Source organism: Pseudonaja textilis, chromosome 1 (assembly GCF_049901715.1).
Source record: "Pseudonaja textilis isolate UNSWEBS1 chromosome 1, rPseTex1.2, whole genome shotgun sequence".
Classification (NCBI taxonomy): Eukaryota; Metazoa; Chordata; class Lepidosauria; order Squamata; family Elapidae; genus Pseudonaja; species Pseudonaja textilis.
Window position 1 is genome coordinate 200118703 of NC_141990.1, and position 26120 is coordinate 200144822.

The 26120-nt window shown below is 36.0% G+C and overlaps 2 protein-coding genes across 10 annotated transcripts in view; one reads left to right on the forward strand and one right to left on the reverse strand.

The window, feature by feature from the left end:
- The window catches only part of MBD5 (methyl-CpG binding domain protein 5), a 158056-nt gene extending 157605 nt beyond the window's left edge, over positions 1 to 451 (reverse strand). For 3 of the 4 annotated variants that reach the window (XM_026697237.2, XM_026697236.2, XM_087920273.1), the window contains exon 1: positions 316 to 451. The gene's annotated coding sequence lies outside the window, so the exon portion shown is untranslated. The remainder of the gene's footprint in view (positions 1 to 315) is intronic. The other variant, XM_087920274.1, reaches the window with a different exon arrangement.
- ORC4 (origin recognition complex subunit 4) lies at positions 243 to 26120 on the forward strand. 6 transcript variants are annotated; one of them, XM_087920279.1, is made up of 14 exons: positions 243 to 380; positions 3993 to 4062; positions 9406 to 9482; positions 11356 to 11446; positions 13050 to 13125; positions 13710 to 13795; positions 15242 to 15290; positions 17214 to 17365; positions 18769 to 18942; positions 21949 to 22035; positions 22989 to 23097; positions 24989 to 25084; positions 25168 to 25235; positions 25582 to 26120. In XM_087920279.1, exons 2-14 carry the CDS (start codon positions 4006 to 4008, stop codon positions 25762 to 25764), a joined length of 1305 nt encoding a protein of 434 aa, XP_087776405.1. In that variant the 5' UTR covers positions 243 to 380; positions 3993 to 4005; the 3' UTR covers positions 25765 to 26120. The 6 variants fall into 6 exon arrangements, with proteins under 6 accessions (XP_087776405.1, XP_087776406.1, XP_087776403.1 ...); XM_087920280.1 differs by lacking the exon at positions 243 to 380 and adding an exon at positions 953 to 1028; XM_087920277.1 differs by lacking the exon at positions 243 to 380 and adding an exon at positions 1073 to 1606.

Genomic DNA, 26120 nt, shown 5'->3' on the forward strand with positions numbered 1-26120 from the left:
TAATAATGAACAGACACCTATCAACCTCCTATATTCATCCAAATGAAACAACTGCCCCTCTAACACCTTTCAATCTGTGCATGCTAAAAAAAAATAAAACAGAAATCAAGGGACTACTTTTTTTTTTCCAGCAACACACTGTGCTCAAAAGTAGAAACAGAAAACGAGAGAAGGAAGGAGGGAGGAAGAGAGAATATCAAGAAAACAAACACCCTCCCACTATCCAGATCGCTTCGCCTCGGGAGTGAAATTGTGGGGTCGGAGAAGGCACAAGCTTGCCTTACCTCCCTTTTGCATATAGAGAGACCAGCTTACCTTGGCTGCACCCCACTTTTATTTCCTCTCCTGGAGCAGTGGAGAAAGAGACACACACACAAAGGGTAATAAAGGGGGAGGAGGGGAGAGCAGGGGGATCGAGGGGGGGGGAGCTGGTGAATTGGTGGCTGCTGCTCCTCTCTCTCTCTCTCTCTCTCTGTGTGTGTGTGTGTGTGTGTGTGTGTGTGTTGAGGTGTCTTCAGCCAGGGCCAAACAGCAGCAGCAGCAGCAGCAACAGTAGTAGAGGAGACGGAGCTGTGTTGCTAAGAGGCTTTTAGGTCTCTTTTCTCCTCTCGTCTGACGGCCAAAGCGGGGGAAGAAACTCTCCCTCTTCACTAGGGTCTCTCTGGGATCCTCTAGCTAGGCTGGGGGTGGGGGAGAAACTCAATCTTCTCGGAGCTAAGCTCCCCCCCCCCCGCAAACCAATTCAAGGTGGAATTAGTGCTCTGTCCCTTTAACAATATAAATAAAAGGTCCCCCCAGTCTCCCCCCCTTCCCTCTCTTCTTCATCATCAGCTGCTGCTGCTGCTGAGGCTCTGGCTCTGGCTAGGAGAAAGATGGGAGGCTGTCAGTGCGCATGCGCCCCGTGAGAGCTCGCTTGGGTTAAAGGAGGGGGGAGGGAAAAGTTTCCTCCCATAAGGCCCCGCGCCTTAAAAAGCGAACCCGGAAAAAGATTCCGCAAAGATGGAAGAAAAAAAGGGGGGGCGGAAGTGGTAGGCGGGGAAAAAAAAACAAAATCGGCGCGTCTAGCGGAAGTGGGGGTGGGGGTGGAGTAGAGGCGAGAAGGAAGAGAGCCTTGAAAAGGCCCGCGACGGACAGACAGGCAAGGCTTGTTATACAAGTCAGGCTGTAGAATGGCCGTGACGCGCCTGCGCATTCGCGGGTGAAATCATTTCGCACGGGAAGCGCGTGCGTGGTGTTTGCTGCGAGGTTTGAGCGGTTCGCTGAGGTGAAGACAATGAAAGAGTCGCGCCGCGGAGAGTTTCTGCGGTTGGGTCCAGAAGAGGGGGAACCCGGGGGAGGCGGGCGGGGAGGCATAGGGTGGAGGGGAGCTGAACGGAGCGGGGCCCCGTAAGTCCGGAATCCCGCGTCGCCTGGTCTTCGTTTTATTGAACGGGATTTCCGAGAATGGCAAAGTTGGGATCTTGGCAGCTCCAGGAGGCTTTTGAGGCGCCTGAGGAAAACGAGCAGACCGGGTCCCCCCTCCCCACCCCTTGGGGTTGCTTCTGAGGAAACCGCGCTGTAAATTGAATCCGAAGTGTCGCTTTCTCGGGCTAGGATCACCCCGAATGTAGGTTTGAGAGGATTGGAAACCTCAGGTCTTGAGGGAAGGGTGCAGGTTTATTTTTTTCCGAGGTCAGCCGGCGATTTGCTCTCGTTTCCTGCTCCTGAGGTTTTAATCTCCCTTTCGTAGACCTTTTGATAAGCGACTGACTTGATGCTGCTGCTGCTGCTGCCTCTTAGATAAGTTTTGGTGGAAGGAACCGGACGGTTTTAGGATGCCAAGTCCACTCGCGAACCTATTTCACTGACACGTATGTTCACCAGGCTGGGGCTGGTGGTTTGTTGAACTCTTCAAAACTGCTGACTACCAACCACGGGGTCTCTGCTGTTATTTTTAGCGTAAAAAGAGACGTTGTGACTGTTCTTTGGGAGGTGAAAAAGTCATCTTCAATTAAATGGGTCTCAGTAAATGTGTTTAATAAATAGATAAGTATTAAACAGCTGCCCATTTCATTGAAAATGACTCTTTGGATCACTTGTAGCGTCAGCAATTCCCCAATCCTCTTTTTGCATCATGCCAGGGGAGCATATTCATATATCAAATTGTGAAATGAAACCTCTGCAATTCTGGTGTGGGGTTTTTGTTATGCCTTTTGTTCACAAAGCTTATGGGGGGAAAAATGGAGCAGAAATATTTCCTAAAAATGTAAATTCTAAAAAGCTATTTCTTTCATACTGTTTCACTGATGGTTAAACTTACTGAGACTACTATAAGTTAACTCAAAGAGGTGTGGGGAAGTGCTTTTTCACCATTTGATATATGAATGTGCTCCGTTCCTAGGATGCAGAAATAGGATTGGGGAATTGCTGACACTACAAGAGAACCAGAGTTCTGTCTATGTTACTTTTGAAATGAACTCTATACTGCAAGTCTTAGACACCAATTATTTTTAGCGGGTCTGTAAAGATAATGCAATCATGGTAGTAAAAATTTGTACAGATATTTTGAAGAATTGTTAGTATAGAATAGACTTCCATGATAATGAAAACATATTGATGTTAAGAATTGTGACTACTTAAGCATTTTCTAGTAGTTACATGCATTTGATAGGAAACATCCAGATGCTCAGGCACCTCTGAGTAGGCTTTTATGTCATCCTGTGGGTAACTGTCATGTCACCTACCTACCACCAAGATTCAGATGTTAGCTTTTCATTCACTTTGATTCGACCTTCAGGCACTGGACCAGTATACTAGTTGAGTCCAATATGTGAGGTTGGTTAGTCCAGGATCCAGGTTTATTTGGTGGCTTGGTCATACTGTATTCTCTACCTGTGTGTTTATTTCAGGTTTTTTTTTCCCCTAACAGCTATTTAAGTCATTGTTTTGACTTTTATGTTACAGGTAATCCTTGACTTATGACTTATGTAAAAAGTGACATATGGCCATCCTTGCATTTTCAACCATTACGGTGTCTCTGAGGTTGTGTGATTGCACATTGGGCGCTTAGCAACAGCATGTGTTTGTGATGATTGCAGTGTTGTGGGATCACATGATCTTTATTTGCAGCTTTCCAGCTGGCTCCCAACATGCAAAGTCAATGGCAAAAGTTGCATTCACTTAACCATTTTGTGGTGACAAACATTGTTGTAAAATAGGTGCTATCACATGGTGACTAAATTATTGCTTAGTGATAGACATTCTGGTCTAATTGTAGTCTTCTCTGAGCTTGGTTATTTTCTTGCATACGTTTCATTATCCAAATGAGGTAACATCAAAAGTTGCTGGTCAATTGTAGTCATAATTCAAGGACTACCTGTGTTTTGTTTTCATGCTTTTATCTATCCCAGAGTCACTCTGTTGTACAGTTTACAGAGGGCATTCATGTATATAACAGCCAAGGACCTTACAGCCTTCAGGATTAGATTATGAGATTCATTTATGCAGAATACAGTAGGTTAAAAAAAATGCATTAATCTATTAGAAATATATATGTACGGTACTTGAATAATTTTATTAGGCAAATATATATAGAATTGTGGTTGTCTTATAATGGACATGCTTTTTGTCATATTTTTGTTAATGCATTTTTGTGTTTTTTTGACTGAAACTATCATTTTTATGTCCTTTTTTTGTTATTAAAACATAAAGCTTTCAGGATTAGGTTTTTAAAAGGCATGGTTTTAGAAGTAACAATAAGTCAGGTTTTGAAGAGAAATCAGATTATTGAAGGGAGATTTGGATCTGAACATTTTGCAACTGAATTTTTAAACTGAATAACGTGTAAACATTTAAGGACTCAATTGCTGTTTGCTCACTGAATGCTAAATAGCATTACATGTGACTAACAATATAATTTTGTAAATTTTAAATCTATTTTTGCTATTCTATGTTAAAAAGGGAATAATTATTACTGATAAAATTAAGTTATGTAATATATTTTATCCTTTTAGAATGTGAATTAAAATGAGCAAACGGAAGTTGAAGGAAGATAGCTTTACAAGTGGGGAATGCATTTCAAAGGTTGGTAATATTCTTACAATTGTAACATTCTTACAATTTCATTTTTAAACACAAGGGAAAATACAGTTTAGTGATTTCTCCTAATAAACAAGTAACTAACTGTGTAAATGGGATTTCCTTAGCAAAGGGGACATTTTGCACAAGGGTTTTTGTTAGGAATACGAAGCTGTGTGCAATGAGGATCTTCTTCACATGCCTGATATTAGTTTTGAAATCAAGAAAACATTCAGCAATTAAACCCAAATAAGGTGGAGTTGCTATCTGTTAGTTCCAGTGGTGTATCCCAAAGTAGACCATGATTGGGGGTCCTTCGTGATTCTTGACTACTACTGGAAAATCAAAAGACAATAATAATCAGAGTCTTGTGCCCAGCTCTGGTTGATAAGCCATTTGCAACCCTACCTGCTGGAGTGATTTGTCCCCTCTGGGCTTTGCAAGGGACATTGCTGTGCATGGAGTCTGCTTTGAAGATCACTTGGAAATTGAACTTGATCCAGAATGGGGCAGCCTACATGTTAGACACTCAGTACTCTGATCAAATTACATTAATTCTCTGTGCTTTACACTGGCTGCCAATAATTTTCCAGGTGCAATTAAAAATGATTTTTTTCCCCTGCTATGTCTTTTCATTAGTTGCAAAACAATCTCCTTCAATTGTTTTGACATATCAAAAAGTTGGGAGAAACTTCATCGGATCCAGCAACCCATGTGAGGGGGACTTGAGGCCTGGAGATGCTTGTCATGACTGCATTTGCTTAATTAAGATGTGTAATCCTCTGGCTCATCTTTTTGGGACAACCCAGAAAAAAAAATAGTCCTTTTGTCCAAATGTTAACAATTTACAGTTAAGAAAGCCTCTTTAAAGTCAGGAGAAGACAGATCTAATGTCTTTTAATGAGCTGTCATATCTGAATCAGTTGAGATGCTTCTCTATAGGCCCTTCCATAGGCCCTGGCCCTATGGAATAGTTTGGCCCTGGGTTTAATGAATTCTTTAATGTTTAATGTCTTTACTGTTTGGAGCATTCTGTAGGATATGGAGTGATTTCTGGTTTAGAGTTTGCGTTAGTTTCTTCCATAAATACAGTTGATTAATTACATAATTACAAATACTCATGTCACCCAAATTTCAGGTCATGTCTTTCTTTCTAACTCCAAGAGCCACCTATTTCTCAGGAACACCTTATCTTTCATCTAAATCAAACAGCAAGCTACAAAATAAAATCTTAAATTGGGTAGACCCAATCCTCCTTTTTCCTTTGCATCTTGTAACCGCTTCATTTAACTCATTTTTCCCCTGGCATATAAATGTAGATATATCCTGTTTAAATAATTCATCAGTTGTCATCAAAACACTATTGTCTGAAAGAAAAACATTCTTGGAAAGTCATTAATCTTAATCACAGACTTTCTTCCCAGCAATGACAATTCATTCCATGTCTTAACATAATTATTTTGAAATAACATATAATTCATATTTTCCAGAGTGACAATATTTTTCTTCTCAATTTAAAAGCCCATTTTATTCATCAATTTGTTCGACCTTCTGTTTTCATGTCTTTGATAACATTTCTATCTTCTCTTTGTTCTTAAAATCCTGCTAATGTGCCAAATTATTTCACATTATATCACATCATTTCAATTTCACTTTAAAGGATCTTACAAAATCAACACCAAACCATCTACAAAGGCCTTAATTTAGAAGTCTTTTTCTTAATCTTTATTCCACAATTCTCTCATCTTGTCTTATACCTTTATTCAGTATTTCAAGAACCCAAATAAATAAGAGGATGGTGAGCATCCCTGTCTTGTTCTTTTTTATCTTACAAAGCTTTGTTAAATCTTTTTTAATATAAATTTTATTTGGGTTTTCACAAAAACATAATACAAATAAAACAAATTTTTTTGAGAATAGCATGATCCCAGGTTATCACTTCTTCATACAGACACAAACTCAATTTCATATTCATCTTTGTGTTCTATTCCATATTTTATTACTATTTTAACATTTTTTTCCATAATTTTTCCCCTCCCTTGGTTTTCTCAACTGTATTTTTAATTATCACATCTAAATTCAGTTATATATCTTTCTCTAAGTTTTAATGTCTTTCCAATCATTATATTTATACTTTTCTCTGTCCTGTTTCAATTTCATATTATCTTTTCTCATTTTCCCCTGTAGTTACTAATTGGAGTATGACACCTTTATATCTTTTAATTTTATCCATTCAACTCTTATTTAAACTTTAATTTATGCCTTTAAAATTATAACATTCAATATAGTACATAACTTCCAATCGAATTCTGCTTGGTACATTCTTAAAATACACACTATGTTTATCTATCTATCTATCTATCTATCTATCTATCTATACACACACACACACACATACCGTGTTTCTCACAAAATAAAGCTGGGCCTTATTTTTTTTTTTTGAGTCCCGAAAAAAACGGCTAGGACGTCTTTTCAGGGATGAATTAATTTCCCCCCCCGCACCAGCACTGTCTCCAACAACAGCATCTGAGTCGCTCCTGCTTTCCCCCCGTCCCCGTAACAACAGGAAAAAAAAGATACCTGGGAACACCGCGTGCTGTGTTTGGTTTAATCCCAAGTGGCTGGGTGGGCGTGAGAAGAGCCGAGTGAGTGTCTCTGCTGCTGCTACCCTTGGTGCTTCAGCCTCGGGCTCTGCAAGTTTGCAAAAGTCCCGGTGCGCAGCCCGTTCCTGCATTCCAAGCACCCGTCCCTCTCTCGCCAGCGCCATCTCCAATAACAGTGACAGCAGTGGTGGGAACCGTGGAAGTTATGGAGGCGGCTCCCCCACCCAAGAAGTGGCTGAAACGCTTCCACGGTTCCTGCTGCTGCCGCCACTGCCACTGTTGATGAACACAATACAGAAGCCTGATGATGGCAGATGAGATTCTGCCGAAACATTGCTACAACTTTAAAAGTACAACTATAATGACGTGGGAAAATACCCGAACAAAGCTGAATACCATACATGTAAGTATCCGCGAAAACTTAAGAAAACAAACACACACATATATAAATAAATAATAGTAAATAAAACACTCGTTCCATTCCAATTCAATTCTATCATTAATTTAGTTGGAATCTTAACGTCTTTAACATTTCTTTTCAATTGAATATCATACTTCCTTGTGAACACTTATAAACTTTCCATAATTAATTCTTTTTTTTTCCATATTTCTCTTCACTTATATTTTTATAAATCATTAATAATAATTAAAATGTTCCCATTCTTTCCTAATTTCATTCTCTCATTCACTTTATTTCATTTATTTATTAACAAACATTCCACTGCATTACAATAAGTATTTTATCCATTTTAATCATACATTGTTTCATATTTTCTAAAATTATTTCTATTTCTAATATAACAATACCATCTTATGTACCTTTGCAGAATCCCCTTTTCAATTAAATTTTCACCCATTATCTGTAAATAGGCTTATACTTTCAATCGTTATACATTTTCTCTGTTTCTCTATATCTTGTTTCTGTCTTTTATCCTTTCCTTCTTCCCCCTCTTCTTCTCCCTCCCCTTTTTGCCCCCTTGTCTCTCTACTTCTAATTCTCTCTTCTATGATCCTCTCTTCTGTTGCTTCCTAATATTGTAATTATTTTTCAAACTATTCTTTTTTTGTTGTTGTTTTTTCAAATCTTAAACTTTTCACTCTCTTTCCCCCCTTTCCCCCCACATAAAATTACTTGATCATTAAAGATGGCTTTTTCTTTGTCCCAACCTTCTTGCTCCACAAGCATTTCTTGTTGTTTCTCATAGTTCCAGATCTCCATTTCTAAAAATTGAAATACGAAGCCAAAAGAACCTCTTCCTTCTGGTGCATCTTCTTTCTGTTTTTTAAGTTCCATTTTCAGTTCTTCTAAAAGTGATGCTATTTTAAACACTTTCAAACAACTACCCGATTGATTTTAATCATTTAAATCCAATAGCCCAAAATCCAAAAATCACCAAGTAATCCAAATAATCCAAAGCTATTTCTTCTTGCTTCTTTTTTTCCCACTTTCTCTTCCCGGGGTTCCATTATTTTGTTACAAAGTTTCAGTTAGAATGTATCTTTTAAGAATCTTGTTAAGGTTTCACTGTAAGTTCCTTTTAGTTCCAGACAGTCTCCTCCATTTTTCCAGATCCCACCCTTTTATTCTTTCCTTTTCTCTCCTTTCCTGCTTTTAAAGGTTTTTGAGTATCCAAAAGTCTTTATTATCCCTTTGACATTTTATTTTCAGCTTAAATGCCTATTGATGTCAAAGTGGATTTTTGTCAATTTCTTACTTAAATCTTTTAGCTGTCAGTATAAGGAAGGGAAGAAAAAAAAAGCCAAATACTTTCCCTTCCCTCTCTCCTTCGCTATTTCAAAGTCTTCTTTGGGAACAATGTTGTTTTTTTATAGTTCATATTCCAGGGTACCTTACGTTGTTGCTTTTTCAGTTTAACCCGGTCAACCAAAACTTTCTCTTCTTATTTTCCTCCTGCACATTCTTTTCCGGTCGAGTTCTTCTTTGAGGTGGCCATTTCTGATCACCGCTGCAACTGCCTTTGGGAAAGGGAGTAATGACCAGCTGAGGAGGAGAGATGCGGCTCTCCTCGACCCTGCTGGCGATCTCCCCCCTCTATGGGATGGCTTAGCCCTGAATCCAGCCGGCTAGGGGCACTCCAGCGGCGAGCACGGATCGAAACCGTGCACGATTGCGGATTTCGGTCCATCGCCAAAGAACAAAGCTTTGTTAAATCTTCATTAACAATTATTTGAGCTTTTTGTGAAATGTAAATCAATGTTACTCATTTTATAATTTTTCCCAAAGTTCATATCTTCTAAAACATTAAACAAGAAAGCCCCTAATCTACCCCTCTAAGAATGCATCTAAGAAAATCAACATGACTTTTTTTTTTATTATGTAGCGCCAAATATTGTAAAACGTTGAACACATTTCTGAGATTATCCTTTAATACTCTTTAAGTAAAAACCTACATTAATCCTCATGAATAAATTTTTGAAAATTTATACTTAGTTTTTTTTTAATGAAAGCACTATGAAGCTTTAGAAAATAATGGCAAGGCCAATTATATTTCCACTTTTCTCAAATTGTCTAATACTCAGAACGATCAGCTTTTTAAATCTTATATAGACCTGGAGATGTATACATATATTTCTTTACAAATATTGCTTTATAGGTACTAATAAAGTACATTATTTTCTGAACATGCTTTTAATAAGGTCTGAAGATCTTTGTGAGCCTCATAATGTAAGGAGAAAATTGTCTATTAGTTTTATATATTTTAATAACATGTCTAAATATTTATAGGTACAAAAAATATTACGTGAAAGATTCTGTCACCTGAATCCAAATGGAAAGTTATTTGGACTTGAGCATCAATATAAGTAAGCAAAAGTATATTTTCCTTTGTTTTTGAGAGTTTCATAATGAATCTCATGGGGTTGGAACCTTGTAGCCTTTAGAGATCTGTCCTTCCCCAAATTAGGTTGGATTTAGAGTTTCACAGAACAGAGAGCTGGAAATGTGATACCACTGTGTAGAGAAGAGGGATGTGATTTGCCTATTTTCTCTCTTCCTATAACTCTATGGCTATTTACAAAGGAGGATATGCTGCTAGGGGTGACGGAGAATAAAATAAGCAAAAATGTTCTTCTGCTCACTAAAATATCAGTTACTAGAATGGAAGGACTTGTAGATTCAATTCATTTTTGCAACCAGAAGGATCTCCCCTCATTTCTAATAAGGTGTTCTGAATCTAATTATATTGCCTTGTACAATCTCATAGACTTACTAAAAAGATACAACATAAAAAGGAGCATTCAAGACACCAGATGAATACGTTGCTTTTCTTGAGTTATCACAACAGTGACCACTGTGCTGTCTGGTTCTAATAGAACACTTCCCTTGTTAGAACAGGAAGGAAACCATTCCTGAAGGTTCAGGATCTAAATCTGAACCACCAATCAAACTAAATCTGTCAGTCTAGGTAAGACATAGTCAAAATCAGGGAAAATCAAACATTCCGCAACCAACAAGGAGCAAGAAGATTTCTCTCCTTGGTGGAGTTTTTATAAAAGGTGAGGGCCAGCTCCATTTTCTTTTTGCCTTCTTGTATTTTGGTGGTGCTGATGGGTGCAATATGATTGGGTTGGACTGTTTGAAGACCCCCATATGGAAAACAGAGGATCTCACGTTATTACATCCCATCCCTAGTGCTCTGATTATACCTTATAAATTAATACCCAGTTAGTTTGATTAGTATTCAGCCTTTCTATCAGAGAGATACTTAAGAACTTGGTTTGTTGGCTTGAGTATTAGCAATAATAAGATGAAGTGACATCAAGGGCTGTCTAACGATAAGTTCTCAAAATGATTTGATGTTCCTGATCTAGAAGGTCAGTAAGTCCCTTGGCTCCTGGTCTCCCAATCACCCACTGATTCCTAAAATCCCAGTGGCAGTGTTAGGTCTTTAACAATCTAGTCAAGGCCACAGCATTCATGACCAACTTCAGTCTAGACTTACTGTCAGCACAGTTGTACCTTACCTGCAAATGTTGCCATATACGGACATCTGTTGCTCAATAGCTGGAACGTACTTGCCACATCCAAATAATTTTGCTGTTAGCCAAGTAGTTGTCCTGTCTTGAAGGACAGCCCCTTGGCATTTTTTTCTCTGAATGCTGCACTGAGTGACACATGCCCAGGAGCAACATGATCCTTAGTTTTTGAAGTGATGCTAGCTTGCTTATAGATGAAGCTTTCTTTAGCAGACCTGGAACAAATATTGCATTATTTATAAGCTTACTCAGTGAATAGCTACCACTTTGTTATGAACCTTTTGTCAGATGCAGTTAAGGATATTCTCTATCTACAGTTTGAAAAAAAAGCTCCATTTTCTACTCTGGTATATAAATGGTATATAAATAAATGAATAAATGGTATATAGACATTCTCCTTCCCATTAAAGATGAGGGTTTTTTTTCCCATTATTTTCAATTATTCATATTCTTACCAATCATATAGTAAACATGAGTTACAATCTTGCTGTATGATTAGAAAACATGTTGATGAATTTAGTAGTTTTATTGGGATTCTTCAGGTATTTGTTTGCTGAAATTTGATTCTTTGGGTATTTGTATGTTTAAAATGCTTGAATGATTAATTTTTTCTTGAGATGAAATTGGTATCTGAAAAATACTAGATATAAATCCTAGATGTGTCCTTGTCTGAAGCTGAAATGTGTGTCTTTTCCCATAGACAGTTACTTGAGCTGATAAAACATACAGCCGTTAATGGTGAAAGTAATTCTGTACTTATTATTGGACCTCGAGGGTCAGGAAAGTCTCTGGTAATACTTTTAAATGTGCTTGTATTTTATATATTAGATAATTGTCATTCAGAGCCTTTATACCTATTAAGCCTTAGCTTTCCCCTTTTAATTCCATATTTAGTGATGTGACTACTGATGGAATACAGGTAATCGTTAACTTATGACCATAATTGAGCCCAGAATTTCTGTTGCTAAGCAAAACAGTTTTTAAATGAGTTTTGCCCATTTTATGATCTTTCTTGCCACCATTGTTAAGTGATTTGCTGCAGTTATTAAGTTAGTAACGCAGTTGTTAAACTGACTTTTCCATTGACTTTGCTTGTCAGAAGGTTGCAAAAGATGATCAAATGACCCTGGGGCATTGCATCTGTTATAAATACATTCCAGTTGCCAAGCAGCCAATTTTTGATCATGTAACTGTGGATGCTGCAACTATCATGTGAAAAATGATCAAAAATAACTGTGTTCAGTATCTTAACTTTGAACAGCCACTAAATAAAGGTTGTAAGTTGAGGACTACCTGCAGTGTTCAATTGCAGAATGGATTGCTTCTTTAGATTTTACCTCTCCCTTTTGCCCCAAGACTCCTCCAAATGTACTGTATAATTCTCAAGAGATTTGTGAGATATGAAATGAAGAAGAGTGAACAGAAGGCAGTTTGTGAAATAGTCAATAAAATTCTTTAAAACAAATAATATCAATTATTTTAGTTTATTGTTACATGTTCACATTTCATTTTTAAGTATATATGCAATTTCATGCAAGTTAGCTTACAAAACCTTTAAAATAAGATAACAACAGATATGACCAAAACTGATTTTTCCTCATGGAGCAGATGAGTGGTAGTGAAAGAACCCTATAGAATTATCCAAAATCCTGTAATGTAATCTATACTGCAACAAGTTTCTAACTCCTGTAATAGATAAAGAAATAGCACACAAAACAGTGTGTTTTATCAAATCTTTTTAAACAGTGTTTCTTTTACTGTCAAAAAATGGCTCTCAAGCTGTCATAAAATGTACCTAAATAGCATTGATACAAGTATGACATCCTCTCTCCCAGTGGGTATTACTATAACAAGTATTGTGATTTCTTCCGACTTCTTCATGTGTCCATTTTCTATTGAACAATCAATATTTCGTGTGCTACATAGAAGATATACTTTTAAATATGCTTTTATTGAGAACCTGGGGTATGTTTCACTCCATATATGTAGAGGTATCAAAAATGGTATTTGGATTCCATGCAACTTTCTTCAAAGGGAAGGAAAAAGGATATTTTTCCAGATTCCCCGCACATATCTCTATCTGGCTTTCTGATTCTGTTTTCCAATCATCTGAAGCAGACTTCAAGTTGCAGAGCTTCACTGGGAAGGAATAAAAGAAAATATCCTATTTCTGTTCTCCAGACCAATGTGCATAATGATTGCATCCCTTTTTCTTGCAGTAAACACCTATGATGAAATTCAGACTTCCATTAAACTAAGGGAGCCTCCCATTAGTAAAAGAATCAGGGATCCAACGAAAGAGCAATAATAATAATGATGATAATTTATGTTGCTAAATAGTGCCAAAAGCTTCTGTTTGACCATAAATAATTAATTATTTAACCTTTTTTCTAGTTAGTTTGTCACGTCTTAAAGAAACTTTTGGAAATAAAGGAGGTAAAAGAGAACATCTTGCAGGTACATTTAAATGGTAAGTAATATTTTTGAATTCAGTTGCCTCAGTCTTGCTTGCAAAGGATTTATTACTTGGAACCCTGACACTTAGTTTTCTTGAAGATCTAACTGTGTCTAAATTTAGACAATGTATTAAGTAATAGGAAACAAGAACTGTTACTGCCATCGACGGTAGCAGGGATAGAATAATACATAACACTTTCTAACTGCCATTTCAGTGTAGGATAGCTTTATGAAAATTATGATTAGTTCACTGAACGAGTTGTTTTGGAGGCAACAATATCTAAATCAAGACATGGCAGCTTTCTAAATGTTGCTGAAATATAATTCCCAGTAGCTCTAACTAATATGGTCAATAATGAGAAATGCAAGAATAGATATTAGGGAATTGTTTTATGCTCAAGAGGAATTGTTTAATGTGGTGCTTTCCTTTAAGTTGGATTGAAAAACATGAAAGAAACACACAAACCTAATTTATGCCATACAGTTCTGAACTTTACTTTCCCTGTTGCATATATCTTGTTTTTTTTCTCTGAAGATAATGTGTATCAGCTGATAAGTGAAATCAAGAGAAAATAATATATTTCCTTTTATTTGTAGGTTTATTACAGACCAATGGTAGAATTGCTTTGAAAGAGATTACAAGACAGCTAAATTTGGAGAATGTGGTTGGAGATAAAGTTTTTGTAAGAAAAATAAGTTACTTTTAGAATTGCACTTAGCTTTATATGGTAGTATGAATACTAGAATAATGTACTATTAGAATAATTATAATTTTGGGATTGCTTGTGTAATAAGTTAGCTATTGGTTCTCCTTTTGGGTAAGGGGAGAAAATAAATAGAAATAAGAGTCTTTCTTACCTGAAACAGGATGGAATTAAATAATGACTATTGAGGTAAAAATGTGTATTAGGCAATACTTGTAGGATATGAAGGATAGATTTTTCTAGATGTTTTAAATATGTTTATTTTTATCTTCTGGAAAAAAAATCTAACGTTTAATATACAACAAACACCAGAACATGAAAATACTGAGAACTGAAAAAATAAGATTTCCAGGAACCCAGAAAAATGTAATGGATTATATATGTTAAAGGGAAAGGTAGAAACTTGGGTACAAACCAAACTCCACCAATGTTAGCAGGACAAACTACTGTAAATAAACAGGGAGTAAACCCTACTCTCACTAGCCTTAGTGTTATTACCTAGTTGGATAATGAAACATCTGCAAGCAAACAACCAAGCTCAGAGACTGCCAAGAACTTTACAATTCAACCCTAAAATTCTAATTGATTTTTTTCATTAGACTAAACAACACAATTTATTGGGAGAGGGTTTAAATTGAACTTGTATTATTTAGACCAGATTCCTGAATTTGTGATAATAAAATAGTGAGAAAGGTCAGTTCTACCTGAATTTTTTGTAATTCAATGCACCACAAAATTTGAGAATCTCGATCTTATTGAAATAATGCCTCTTTTTTAAATAGGTGTCAAATTCTGATTCTGTACAACTTCAATAATTTTCATTTTAAAGTGCTAAAATTATGGGTTATTGTCAGAAATAGTTTATTGTTACCACCATCATTACTTACATTTATATGCCACTCAACTCTGTGATTTACATATTTAGATAACACTCCATTTCAGCTATTAAAATCCTTGGCTTTTCCCCTGCTCCCTTCCTATGCCACTCCTGCTCAGGACAAAATATTTAAAAGTTGTGTCTATGAATAGAATGATTGGCGTGCAAAACAGTTGGCACACCCCCTAACAACTCTCATATCTAAAAAGGAATTTCAGATGTTCTTGAAACGGAAACGAGGGGAAGTCATTCTTTTTATAGCAAAACAAAACTAAATGATGCATGAATCAATAGTGCATTCTTTGCTTCAGGATGATGATTGAAATATAAGGGAGTTTAGGGATTCCAAAGAACATTAGTGTTAATAGTTTAGCTATTTTGTAGCACAAATGGCAGCTACTGTCATACTATAAATTTCCAAAAACATGTAATTTGCTGTTCAAAGTTTTAGGTGAAGCAGATTTCTAGATAGCAGTTACAATATTGCAATTTTCCCTATGTCAGATTTTAATATACAAATCAATCTTTATAACTTGCTTGTCTTTTAGGGTAGTTTCGCAGAAAATCTTGCATTTCTTCTGGAAGCATTAAAGAAAGGTAAGCATATCTCTTTGATAGTTAATAGCATAGAATCTATGGTTTACTTTGCCACTGAAAATTAGAAAATTTACAGAGGTGAGCAGAAATTAGATTGCACCTAGAAAAGTACACAAACGCTCAACATTTTCTGTGGGCTAGAAACTGAAGACCTGAGTCCTCAAATAAGCAAAATGTACATTTCAAAAGTATAAATATGCTCTTTGGTTTACTGAGGGGTAAAGTTTTGCACAACATTTTGCCAACTATGTTCATGGAAATCTTGGCTTTTTAGGTGGTGACCAGGTTTACATCTTGTCATATTGTCTGGGATTCCTAGGCATTAGACTTCAATAAAAGGGTCAGAGTGCTTGGTAATATGTCTTCTGCCACTTACGGGGGCTGCATCTGTGTCCCTGTGTACTCTTAAAGAAAGCTGGGAGAGTGAGATCAGCTGGTTCTGGAAGGTAGTCAATGCTCCTTTATGGAAGGGGTGTTTCCTGCTGCCTTGAATGTGGAAACACAGTCCTTGTTTAGTGACCATAGTTGGGATCAGTAACCCAGTCATTATGCAAAGTGGTCACTCACTAAGTGGAACTGTGACTTTGCTTTTGATCATTAGCTTTCTCTTGCTTTACAGAGCTACGAAAGTCATAAATGCGAAGATTGGTTGTAAAATTACTTTTTCCTCACCTTTGCAATTGTGGGTGGTCACTAAATGAGACAGTCACTAAAGAACGTCCCTGGTATGTTCTTTAGCGTACCCTTTCTAGAGGAAGTAGATTGTTTGGATCTTTTTTACTCAGAGTTTAGACCTGGTTATGCACTGATGAGTGATTACCTTGGAACTTGATAGGAAGAATATGTCCCCTTCTGGTCCTATTAGTCCTCTCATTAGCTTTTAACACCCATGAACATGTTATTCTTCTGAACCACTTTCTGGAGTAGGGTGCTTCAGTAGTTTAGTTTCTTTCTCTGTGGTGCTTCCAATTACTTCCAATCACCAGTAACAGTGATTAGTTATTTAGTAGAGGAGGAGAGGTCGGTCTAGTGGGGAAAATAGGAGGAGGGAAAAGTTTTAAGGCATGTTTACTATCTTGAGTTATTTATAAGTAATAAAGACAAGATAGAAATGTAATCAATGTGCCTTGGTTTGAAAATTATTTTCAACAACAGTTATTATATTTATTGTCATTAACGTATGATGGTTTTTTTTCTTGCAAGTGCTCAGAAGCGCATGATTATGGTGATCTAAAAGTCCAGTAAAACAGAAAATAAATAAATATGTACTTATTTGCCGCCTTTTAAATAGATCTGCCCTATTGCATATACAGTAAAATGGCACTTTACATTGGCTCAGCAATATTTCATGCATTTTATAATTTTAGATCAGTGATGAATTTATGAAACTATTGTTTCCTTTTTTACTTTTTTTTTGCAAAACTATTTTGAAAAAACAACTAAATAATAAAGGCGAAATATAATAGTGGTCATTATGTTGAAAAGTGTGGAAAATATTTGGCTGATTAGTTGAGTTCAGACATATCTACCCCCTTGAATTGTATGAGGAAACTTTATTAGTTCTTTTTTTTCTCAGTGCTTGTTCTGCATGGTTGCAGGGTGCCTTGTTTTTACATTGCACTTGCCTCATGCTTACAGTGGAGTTATCAGTACATGACGCCACAAAAGGTTTTGTTTATCAACCAGCTTGTCACAGAGCCCAGTGCTTTATTCAACAATAAAGGAAGAAAATGTTGATTAATTATATAGAGTGCACAAGTACTACTTAAAGTTATTTATATAGTAGTAATCAACATCTCAGTCACTTTATACAGAGGTTCCTTAACATCCAGATTGTAAAGTAAGCTAAAATGCAGATTAATGTAATAACCTTAAGGTGGTTTCTTGAAAGTTCTAATACGTACTAATTTGATTTTGTTTTAGGAGATCGGGATCATAGTTGCCCTGTTTTGTTCATTCTAGATGAGTTTGACTTGTTTGTCCATCATAAGAACCAAACGTTACTATATAACCTTTTTGATATATCACAATCTGCACAGACGCCTATAGCTGTTATTGGTCTGACTTGTAGGCTGGTAAGACAATACAGTTTTTTTTCCTGTAAGTCATTGGAAGTCTGCAAGTTCAAATACTAACTACCAAAACTATTTCTGGTTTGATTACAGGTAGTCTTTATACAAAGGTTGACTTACGACTGGTCACTTAGCAACTGTTCAAAGTTATGATGGACTCCCCCCCCCCCTTGAGTTCCCCCCCCCTCTAATTTTGAGTTATGTGACTGATTTTGAATGCTCGGCCCGCAATTATGGCTGTTTACAGGGCCCTCATGGTCACATGAGTGCAATTTATGATGGTTTTGCTGAAAAACTGATATTTACTTCTGGTTTTTGGCATGGCAGACAACAGGTTTGCTTAACAACTGCAACGTTAGCTTAATAACTGCCACAGAAAGAGTCAAAATTGGGTTAGTCATATGGTGTCCCACTTTATGACTAACACGACTTAACAATGATAATTGCCAGAGCTCAAATGCGGTTGTAAGTCGAGGGTTACCTGTAAATATAAGTAAAGATGCTTTCAGGAGTTGTGAATTGGTTTCAGTTATGAAGTGTAGGAAGCTGTTTCACCCATAACAGTGCATGAATAATATAATAGCCAAAAGTACTTCACTTGCTACTGGCTTAAGGTTTCTTCCTGATGAATTTTGAAAATTCTACAAAAGAAACTTCATACAGGTAGTTCTTACGTTTTTTTATTTGCTAAACCATGGAGTCCTTAGTGCTTTCTGAGCCTGGTTGTTTTCTTGTAGATGCTTCGTTGCCCAACTAAGTAACATCTTCAGTGCTAGAAGGCACATGGGTTTCTACTACCAATGATGTTTACCTAGTTGTATAATAAAATATCTGCTAGAAAAGGACCAAACTCGGAGAACTCCAAGGATTTCACAGTTCAACCCTGAGCTACAAATAATATCTTATGTGGCTACTTGCTAACCCACTCAGTGGTTTGGAAGAGTAACAGACACACAAAGTGAAACCAATTATCAAAAGCAGAACCATTCAAAATATGGATTGAAAAAAACCATTATTCTGAGCATGGAACTACATTCCTTCTGTTCATGTTTTTGATGCTTCAAAACATCTGTTTCTCATCTCTGAGGCATGAAATGTTAGACTAGATGGACAGTTGTTGCTTGATTTAAATAGCTCTTCTAGTTTGCAGCGTATGAATGTTCACCATAATTTATTTTAAATTTGAGGATTTTAAATATCATTGCAAGCTCTTAATATTTTAAGATATCTCTAGATGAATTTATCTATGAATTAGAAGTTTGACTTGTAAACATCTGAGTTTTATTCAGAGCTACCTTTGAAATTTATGAGCTCTGCAGAATAAAAGCATTAGATTTTTATCATTAAATATCCAATATCCTTGGACTAAATGCTAATTGCAAACTGTATTTGTGATCTTTTTTTAGGATATTCTAGAACTCATGGAGAAAAGAGTGAAGTCAAGATTTTCCCACCGACAAATATACTTAATGAATTCCTTTGATTTTAAAACATATTTGAATATTTGTAAAGATCAATTATCTCTTCCTCCAGAATTTCCAGAAAAGACCTTTATCAAAAAGTGGAATAAACACATAGAGGTAATTTAAATAAAGGCATAACAAGAAACTGAATTGCCTGCTGAAGATTCTCCAGATAAACTCTGGGAACAGAAATGACATTGACAGGTTACATTCTTGTTTCCAAGAATGTGTGTGTGTGTGTTTGTGTGTTTTATGAGTACATTGGTTTTATATATGATTGAAAAATTGGCGAGGCAAACATGGATCCAAAATCAGTTCGCCTTTGGGCCATTTTCTCCATTTTTGGAATCCTGTAGATTTCTGAGGACCAAAAGAAACAACAAGGAAGGAAGGTCAGTTGGCCCATTGTTGCTGTGGCCTGCAAGATCATTCTCTTTGCAGAGTTAGTATTAAAGGGTGGAGAACATCAATGTGCAGATCATGTGACTGCCATTTTGCTCCTTTAGCTTTCTACATATAAACACTTCATTTACTTCACACCTTTATTGCTTCATAAGTAACTCAAGGTGGCAAACACACACAATACTCCCTCCTCTTTTCCGTACAACAGCAACCCTGTGAGGTGGGTTTGAGCTGAGAGAGTCTAGGCTAGGCTAAAGTCCTCCAGGTGGCTTTCATGCCTAACCAGAATATACAGAGGTGCTTTGCACATCGTTTCGTTTTTGTCAAATCAGCCCTGCATCCACATGCGATGTGTAGTCATCAGTGATACAAAGTATAAAGCAGTTCATGAGCCTGGAAAAAGACGCAGCTGCTTTATTAATTTGATGGGAAATGTTTGTTCTTGTCAACTTAAAGTATCTCTTTCAAAAGATGTGCATAGTCCCGTAAGCTTAACTATAGCCACCATGAACCATAATCATCCATGATCATGAATGTTTCACTACTGACTACTTCTGCTAAACCTCTGAGAGCTTCTGCGCTATGGTGGAGTTGAAGCAATTGAATGAGTCATTCAGGCAATGAGTCATTGTAAGCTTACTCATTTTATTCAGCTCTCTTTCAATCTGGTTCATACCGTTCTCTAAACAAGATACATTTTAAGTGAGATGTCTTATCTACAGACCCAGATACTGCTTAAAAGTTTTGAGTTTTGAAAAAGGACACGAAATGCCAAGTGTTAAGTAGTTAGTATATAACCTAAGAGGCAACTTTTAAAACACAGCCACTAGCATATATTAAATTCTAACTAATTTATTTAGCAATTGTTAAACGGTTAAACAGTCGCCTTAAAATTTAATTTCCCGCTCGTAACTCCCTCATGTATTCCTAAAACTATTAAAACATGATTTATGTGATTTCATTCTTACATGCCTTTGTTATACAATGAAATCTCAGTTTTGGAGACATTAATACAACAGACCTGTGTCAGGAAGCATATCTTTGTTTTAAATTATATAAATTATAGCAATCCCATACCTTCATATTGTTCATGAGTTTCACTTTTTTTATAAACTAGTGTCCCGTCTCCCCCCAATATAGAATAAAACCTATTATGTGCCCAATGGCCATTTATTTTGCTTAAATAAGTATGGATTTACAGGAGAATTGAGCAGTGTTGATATCTTTCCTCCTGCTTTGATTCAGTGACACCTTTCACCAAAAACAGCAACATATTTTATAAGTGCAAATAAGGAGTAGTACTGATAACTCTTAATTGGAGAAGTCTACCATCAAAGTAGCTTATTATTTATGAGATAAATGTTCATAATTAAGACTTTAATTCAAGTTTTTGTACTGAAACAATTACTACAGAGAAAGCTTTACTATGCATATCTTTGAGGAATATTCCATGGGCCATAGGAATTTTCAAAATCTTCCCCTTTTGCTGGAGCAAAGGAACCATTTTGTAAGCATCATTGGTGAACTTTCAGAAGGAACTATAGCAAGTGTTTTTCTCAAAGCAGAATATATGAAGTAGGCATGCTGAAATGGATTCACAACCTTACTCTGTTTTTGAAACTTAAGTTTATTTGTGAAGTTTATGGAATGTGGACCAAGCAGTGGACTGACTTGGTGGGGTGGGGTCAATTTTGGATTACCCTGTTCCAGAGGTGAGAGTGGCTCCCACTTTTCATCAAACCCCCCGGAGCAAGGTAGTTTCCAGAAAATCAGTTTCATAAACAATTTCATTTGGGAGTTTAATGCAAGAATTAGGAACAGCCTTCATAATCTTGGAAACTAATCTGGGACATTTTATCTTTTTTGTTAGTGAGGTCATTAAGGGAGTCTCATTTAAAAACTTAAAGCAGCACTATTGCTATAGAGCAAGTTCTGCCTTAAATTTCTCCCTTTCCATTCTTTGAGGAATAGAAATGCCTCGGAGTTAGTTTTATGATAGTTGCATCTCTTGGAACCTGATATCCCGTCTGGAGGATAATTTGCTCATTCAGTTGCCTTAATCTGAAATGTAGCTGTGTTTTAATAATTTATAATTGAGAGATTTAAAAGGGGGTTTGAAATTGGTTTAAATTTTCTAAAATTGATAACAGAAAGTCCTCATATAACAATGGTAAAACTGAGACTGGAATTTTTATTGCTAAGTGATATAGCTGTGAATTATGTACACATATGAATCTGCCACTTATTTTTGCAGAAATTCTGATACTTCCGGTTGTTGCTGTTAAGTAAAGCACTACAGGTTGTTAAATGAGGACATTGCATGGTTACCAATCTCCTGATGGCTTCCCCATTGACTTTGCTTGTAGGAAGCCAACAGAAGTTGCAAATGGTGATCATGTGTCTGTGGGATGCTGCAACATCATAATTGCAAGTTCACAGACAGCGGGATATTGTAGCTTTTGTAAATACAAGAACCAGTTGTAACCATCTCTCATCCAGCACCATTGTAAATTCAAATGGTTGCGGAATGAATGATCATTTAGCAAAGACTACTGTATGCCATTCTCTCTAATAATGCATATTAGTGTTATTGATAAATATGTAATCTTAAATGATTTGATACATAATCTTATGTTTTGATGTAAATTAAGCAATTCTTAGTCTTTACTTTTTATAAAGATGTTACAATAGAGTGATAAGTTATTTTAAAATTAATTTTAGTCTCTTCTAGAAGACATAAAAGTTCAAGATGTTCTACAAAATCAATTTTATTATAATAAAGACCTGCGGTGTCTGTTCATGTTGCTGGTAAGATGTTAGTATTTTAATTTCTTATTTCTAATCAAGAAATAAACTAGCAATTCTGATAAATGAAAGAAGTATTATTACTAAGGAAAAAATCTGTTTTTTAAACTAAAGTTTATAATCAATACATGATAAGTGGTTTAGATATTTTTCCTTAAAATTTTCATAATCTTTAGCAGGTAAAACAAAAACCTAGAAGTAATTTTCAGGGAAGAAAAAATAATTTAAATTAATGCAATGTAATGTTAAGAACATACTGTATTCCAATTATCGTTGTGTGAGACTGAGCATAAAAGTTTTTGTGATGAATCCATTGCAAGCATAAAATTGTGGATTTTTAAAATGTCATTATTCTTGTATTTAGATAGGACCTGCAATTTGGATGCAGAATTGAAAAAGTGATTTAACATGCTCTGAACAAAGAGACGTCACTCAGAAGATTTTATTGGAACATTCTGAGTGGGGCTTCTTTAAACAAAACAGAAATCAATTGAAGTAGTAGTTTAATATAGAAAACCATGGGAAATTGCTCTTTTATTAGCCTGCAGTGGTAGTCCCATGTTGGTTGCTATTTACCACTCTGCCTCTATAAAGAGATAGTGTGATGGAGCCATGCTGCCACCCTCAATTCCAACCAAAAAGGACAAGTCCAAATAAGCCCGAGCAAAACATCTACATCCACACCACAAGTTTTTCACATGACTCAGCTTTATGCCAAGCAGATACTCACTATTGATCTTTCATCAGGTCATCTAAGTTAGCCAGCTTGAATTTTCCATCTTGGAGAGAGCGCTTTACTTCCAGATTTGTCCTATCTTGGGCAAGTCCAATATACGGTGTATTTATTCTGAGAACAAAGAATTACTGCATCTCTTTCCTTCAGTAATAATCTATCATTACTTTTTGTGAGAAATTGTAGATTTTATTTTGGAACGAAGAACATTTTCTATTTGCAGATGCTTGCTTCGAATAATATAACCGTGTCCCACCCTTACATTCGCGTCTCTGACTTCCTGGAAGCCAATAAACTCTGTAGGATGGACACAAAATCAAATATTGTGCATGGTAAGATAATACTTGAGAAAAAGAAGAATGTATAATTTTTTTAGTACAGGTAGTCCTCCACTTATAATAGTTCATTTAATGGCTGTTCAAAGATACAACTGCACTGAAAAATGCGACTTACGATTGTTTTTCACAGTTACGTCCTTTGTAGCATCCTCATAATTTTGTGATCAAAATTCAGATGCTTGGCAACTGGTTCATGTTTATGACCATTGTCTTTTGGGTATTTTTAGAGTTGCCAGCATCTGTCTCCCAAGGTCACGTGATCACCTTTTGTGACCTGACAAGCAAGCCATTGGGAAGCTAGATTCACTTAACCGGGTTACAAACTTATCAACTGCAGTAATTTACTTAACTACTGTGGCAAGAAAGGTCTTAAAACGGGACAAAACTCACTTACGAGCCTTGGTGGCACAGTGCTTAGAGTGCAGTACCGCAGGCTACTTCTGCTAACTGCCGGCTGACTACAATTTGGCAGTTCAAATCCCACCAGGCTCAAGGTGGACTCGCCTTCCATCCTTCCGAGGTGGGTAAAATATGGACCCAGATTGTTGGGGCCAATAGGCTGACTCTGTAAATCGCTCAGAGAGGGCTGTAAAGCACTATGAAGTAGTATATAAGTCTAAGTGCTATTGCTAAATACTATTAATAAACGTCTCATTTAACAACAAAAACGTTGGGCTCAGTTGTGGTCGTAAATCAAGGACTTCTTGTATAACATTAAAGGAGGAAGTGATTATTACATATGGTGGATGTTGGGTAGAAACATCCACCAGAGAAACATGTTTTCTCCATTGTTTTTGAAACTTGAGTAGACTTACTACTAAACTAGGGTTTTTCTCCACATAAGAACTGTTAAGATAGAGGGGGAGAGAGAGTATGTTACTCACTCTCTCTCCCCCTCTAAAGACACAGAGACACACATGCATAGATAGCGACGTACATGTATTTTTTATTAAAGAACTTTTAAGAGAATACAAACAATGCAAAATTTGAAAGAGAAAAAAAAGTAACAAATAAAAAATACAAAAAAGAGAGAAGGGAAAGAAAAACAAAGGTTATTATCCTTTCTATAATCAGACAAGTCAATTTTACTATCTTTACTAATTCTATAATCTTCACCTCCATTGGGTGTATTTCAGAGTCTTTCCGTTTTTGTGCATATACTGTAATAATTTCATAGCAGTTACCATATATATAAACATAATATTCTACTTTCTAATTTCTGCAGTCATGTGCGTTTCAAGTTATAACATAATATAAATATTTTCCATTGTTCCATTAATATATATCGTGTCCAAAAATTTAAGCCCTTTTTATTATATGTGCTTTCACTTGTTATTCTTCCATTTCAAATTTTGACAAAAGTTTATATGGCTTGGCGATTACGTGCTCATCAATTGTACATAATTCAAATTGTTTTGTGCTGTTCAGTTCAGACGTCCTGCTCTCTACCTTGAATCCCTTAAACTATACATAGGAAAGCTAAAACCTTCATTAGTCAATTGCTTGGATTTTTCATCTTCTGACAGCCCTCTCTATATCTATATTATCCATCTCCCTTTGCCTTTTCTTTTCTATAAAATGCTTCTTGTGCATTTTTGGGCACAATCTGAGTTTATATCCATATTCCATACTAACACTCAACTTTGAGTAGAATCCATATTGATCTTCATCAATAAAGATAATTTTCATCTCAGTAAAATAAACTCAAATAACCAAAAATTGTTAGGATAACCTTGAAAGTCCAAATGCATGTGACAAATGGCGTCTGTAAAAAAAAAAAAACTGATTGCAAGTCCAAATTTTGCATATTCTATTTGAACACCAAAATTATACTTTGGATATTTCAAAAGAGACAGTGCTAATTTTTATCATCTTTCTCTTGTAGGTCTGTCTGTGCTGGAATTGTGTCTCATAATAGCTATGAAGCATTTAAATGATACTTATGAAGGAGAACCATTTAATTTTCAGATGGTTTATCATGGTGAGGTGATAGTAGGTGTTCTTTTAAAAAGACATGCTCTTCCCTAAAGCTGTAAAGTAATACATGTTTGTTTGTTAATGCAGAGTATCAGAAGTTTGTTCAGAGGAAAGCCCATACTGTGTACAATTTTGAGAAGCCTGTTGTCATGAAGGTATGTATAGTTTCTCTTCTAGAAAAAGGATTGTCACAGAACATTACTGTTCCAGATTCTTTAACATTTAAACATGGTTTTTCTAAAACTGGTGCTGAAGCACACTGCTTATCTGAATTTGTGTATTTGACCATTATGTTTGGTGTTGTACTGCCCTCTGGTGGTCAGTTAATGCATTTGTGCAGCTTCCCTCTTTAAACTAATTTAGGGCTGATTTTGACACCCAATTAAGGTTTAGATGAATTGTGATTTTAATTTTCCTTGTACTTTTCTAGTGAATTAAACTATAGAATATAGTTTAGACTGAATCTACACATGATTCACTTGTCTTTTACTTCATTTTTAGGCCTTTGAACGCTTGCAGCATCTTGAATTGATAAAACCCGTAGAAGGTCCATCTAATTCTGTACAAAAAGAATATTTGCTAATGAAACTGCTCCTGGACAACAGCCAAGTTATGGAAGCTTTGCAGGTGTATCCAAACTGTCCAACGGATGTCAAACAATGGGCTACAACTTCAGTCCATTGATAATATATTTCATAAATTTGAGTTGCATTGAAGTTAACCAGTCTTCAAAACCAGTGATATCATTTGAAAAAAAAACATCCTGCAATTATAGGCATTGGTCTTCAGCTGTTATGGGACTGGCTTAAATAATTGGAGGGACGGGGTTCTCTTCATTTTAAGTAAAGGAAAATTTTCCAAGAAGTATATTATTTGGACCTAGATTAGAAATTACCATATTAAAATGTTCTCATGTATCAAATGAAAGTAATCTTCATTTTAGTTTGTTTTAATTTTTTCTGAACACTAGTATCTATTGCTCAGAATGTTTAAAAAGAAACTTCTTAGGCAAATAAAATTGTCGCTAAAGTATCTGAAAA

Bases quoted from the DNA above. Each gene is read 5' to 3' on its own strand.
- ORC4 (XM_087920279.1), top strand. From the start codon at position 4,006: ATGAGCAAACGGAAGTTGAAGGAAGATAGCTTTACAAGTGGGGAATGC. The intron at 9,483-11,355 runs GTAAGCAAAAGT...CTTTTCCCATAG, and splicing joins GGACTTGAGCATCAATATAA to ACAGTTACTTGAGCTGATAA. The intron at 22,036-22,988 runs GTAAGATGTTAG...TTCTATTTGCAG, and splicing joins GGTGTCTGTTCATGTTGCTG to ATGCTTGCTTCGAATAATAT.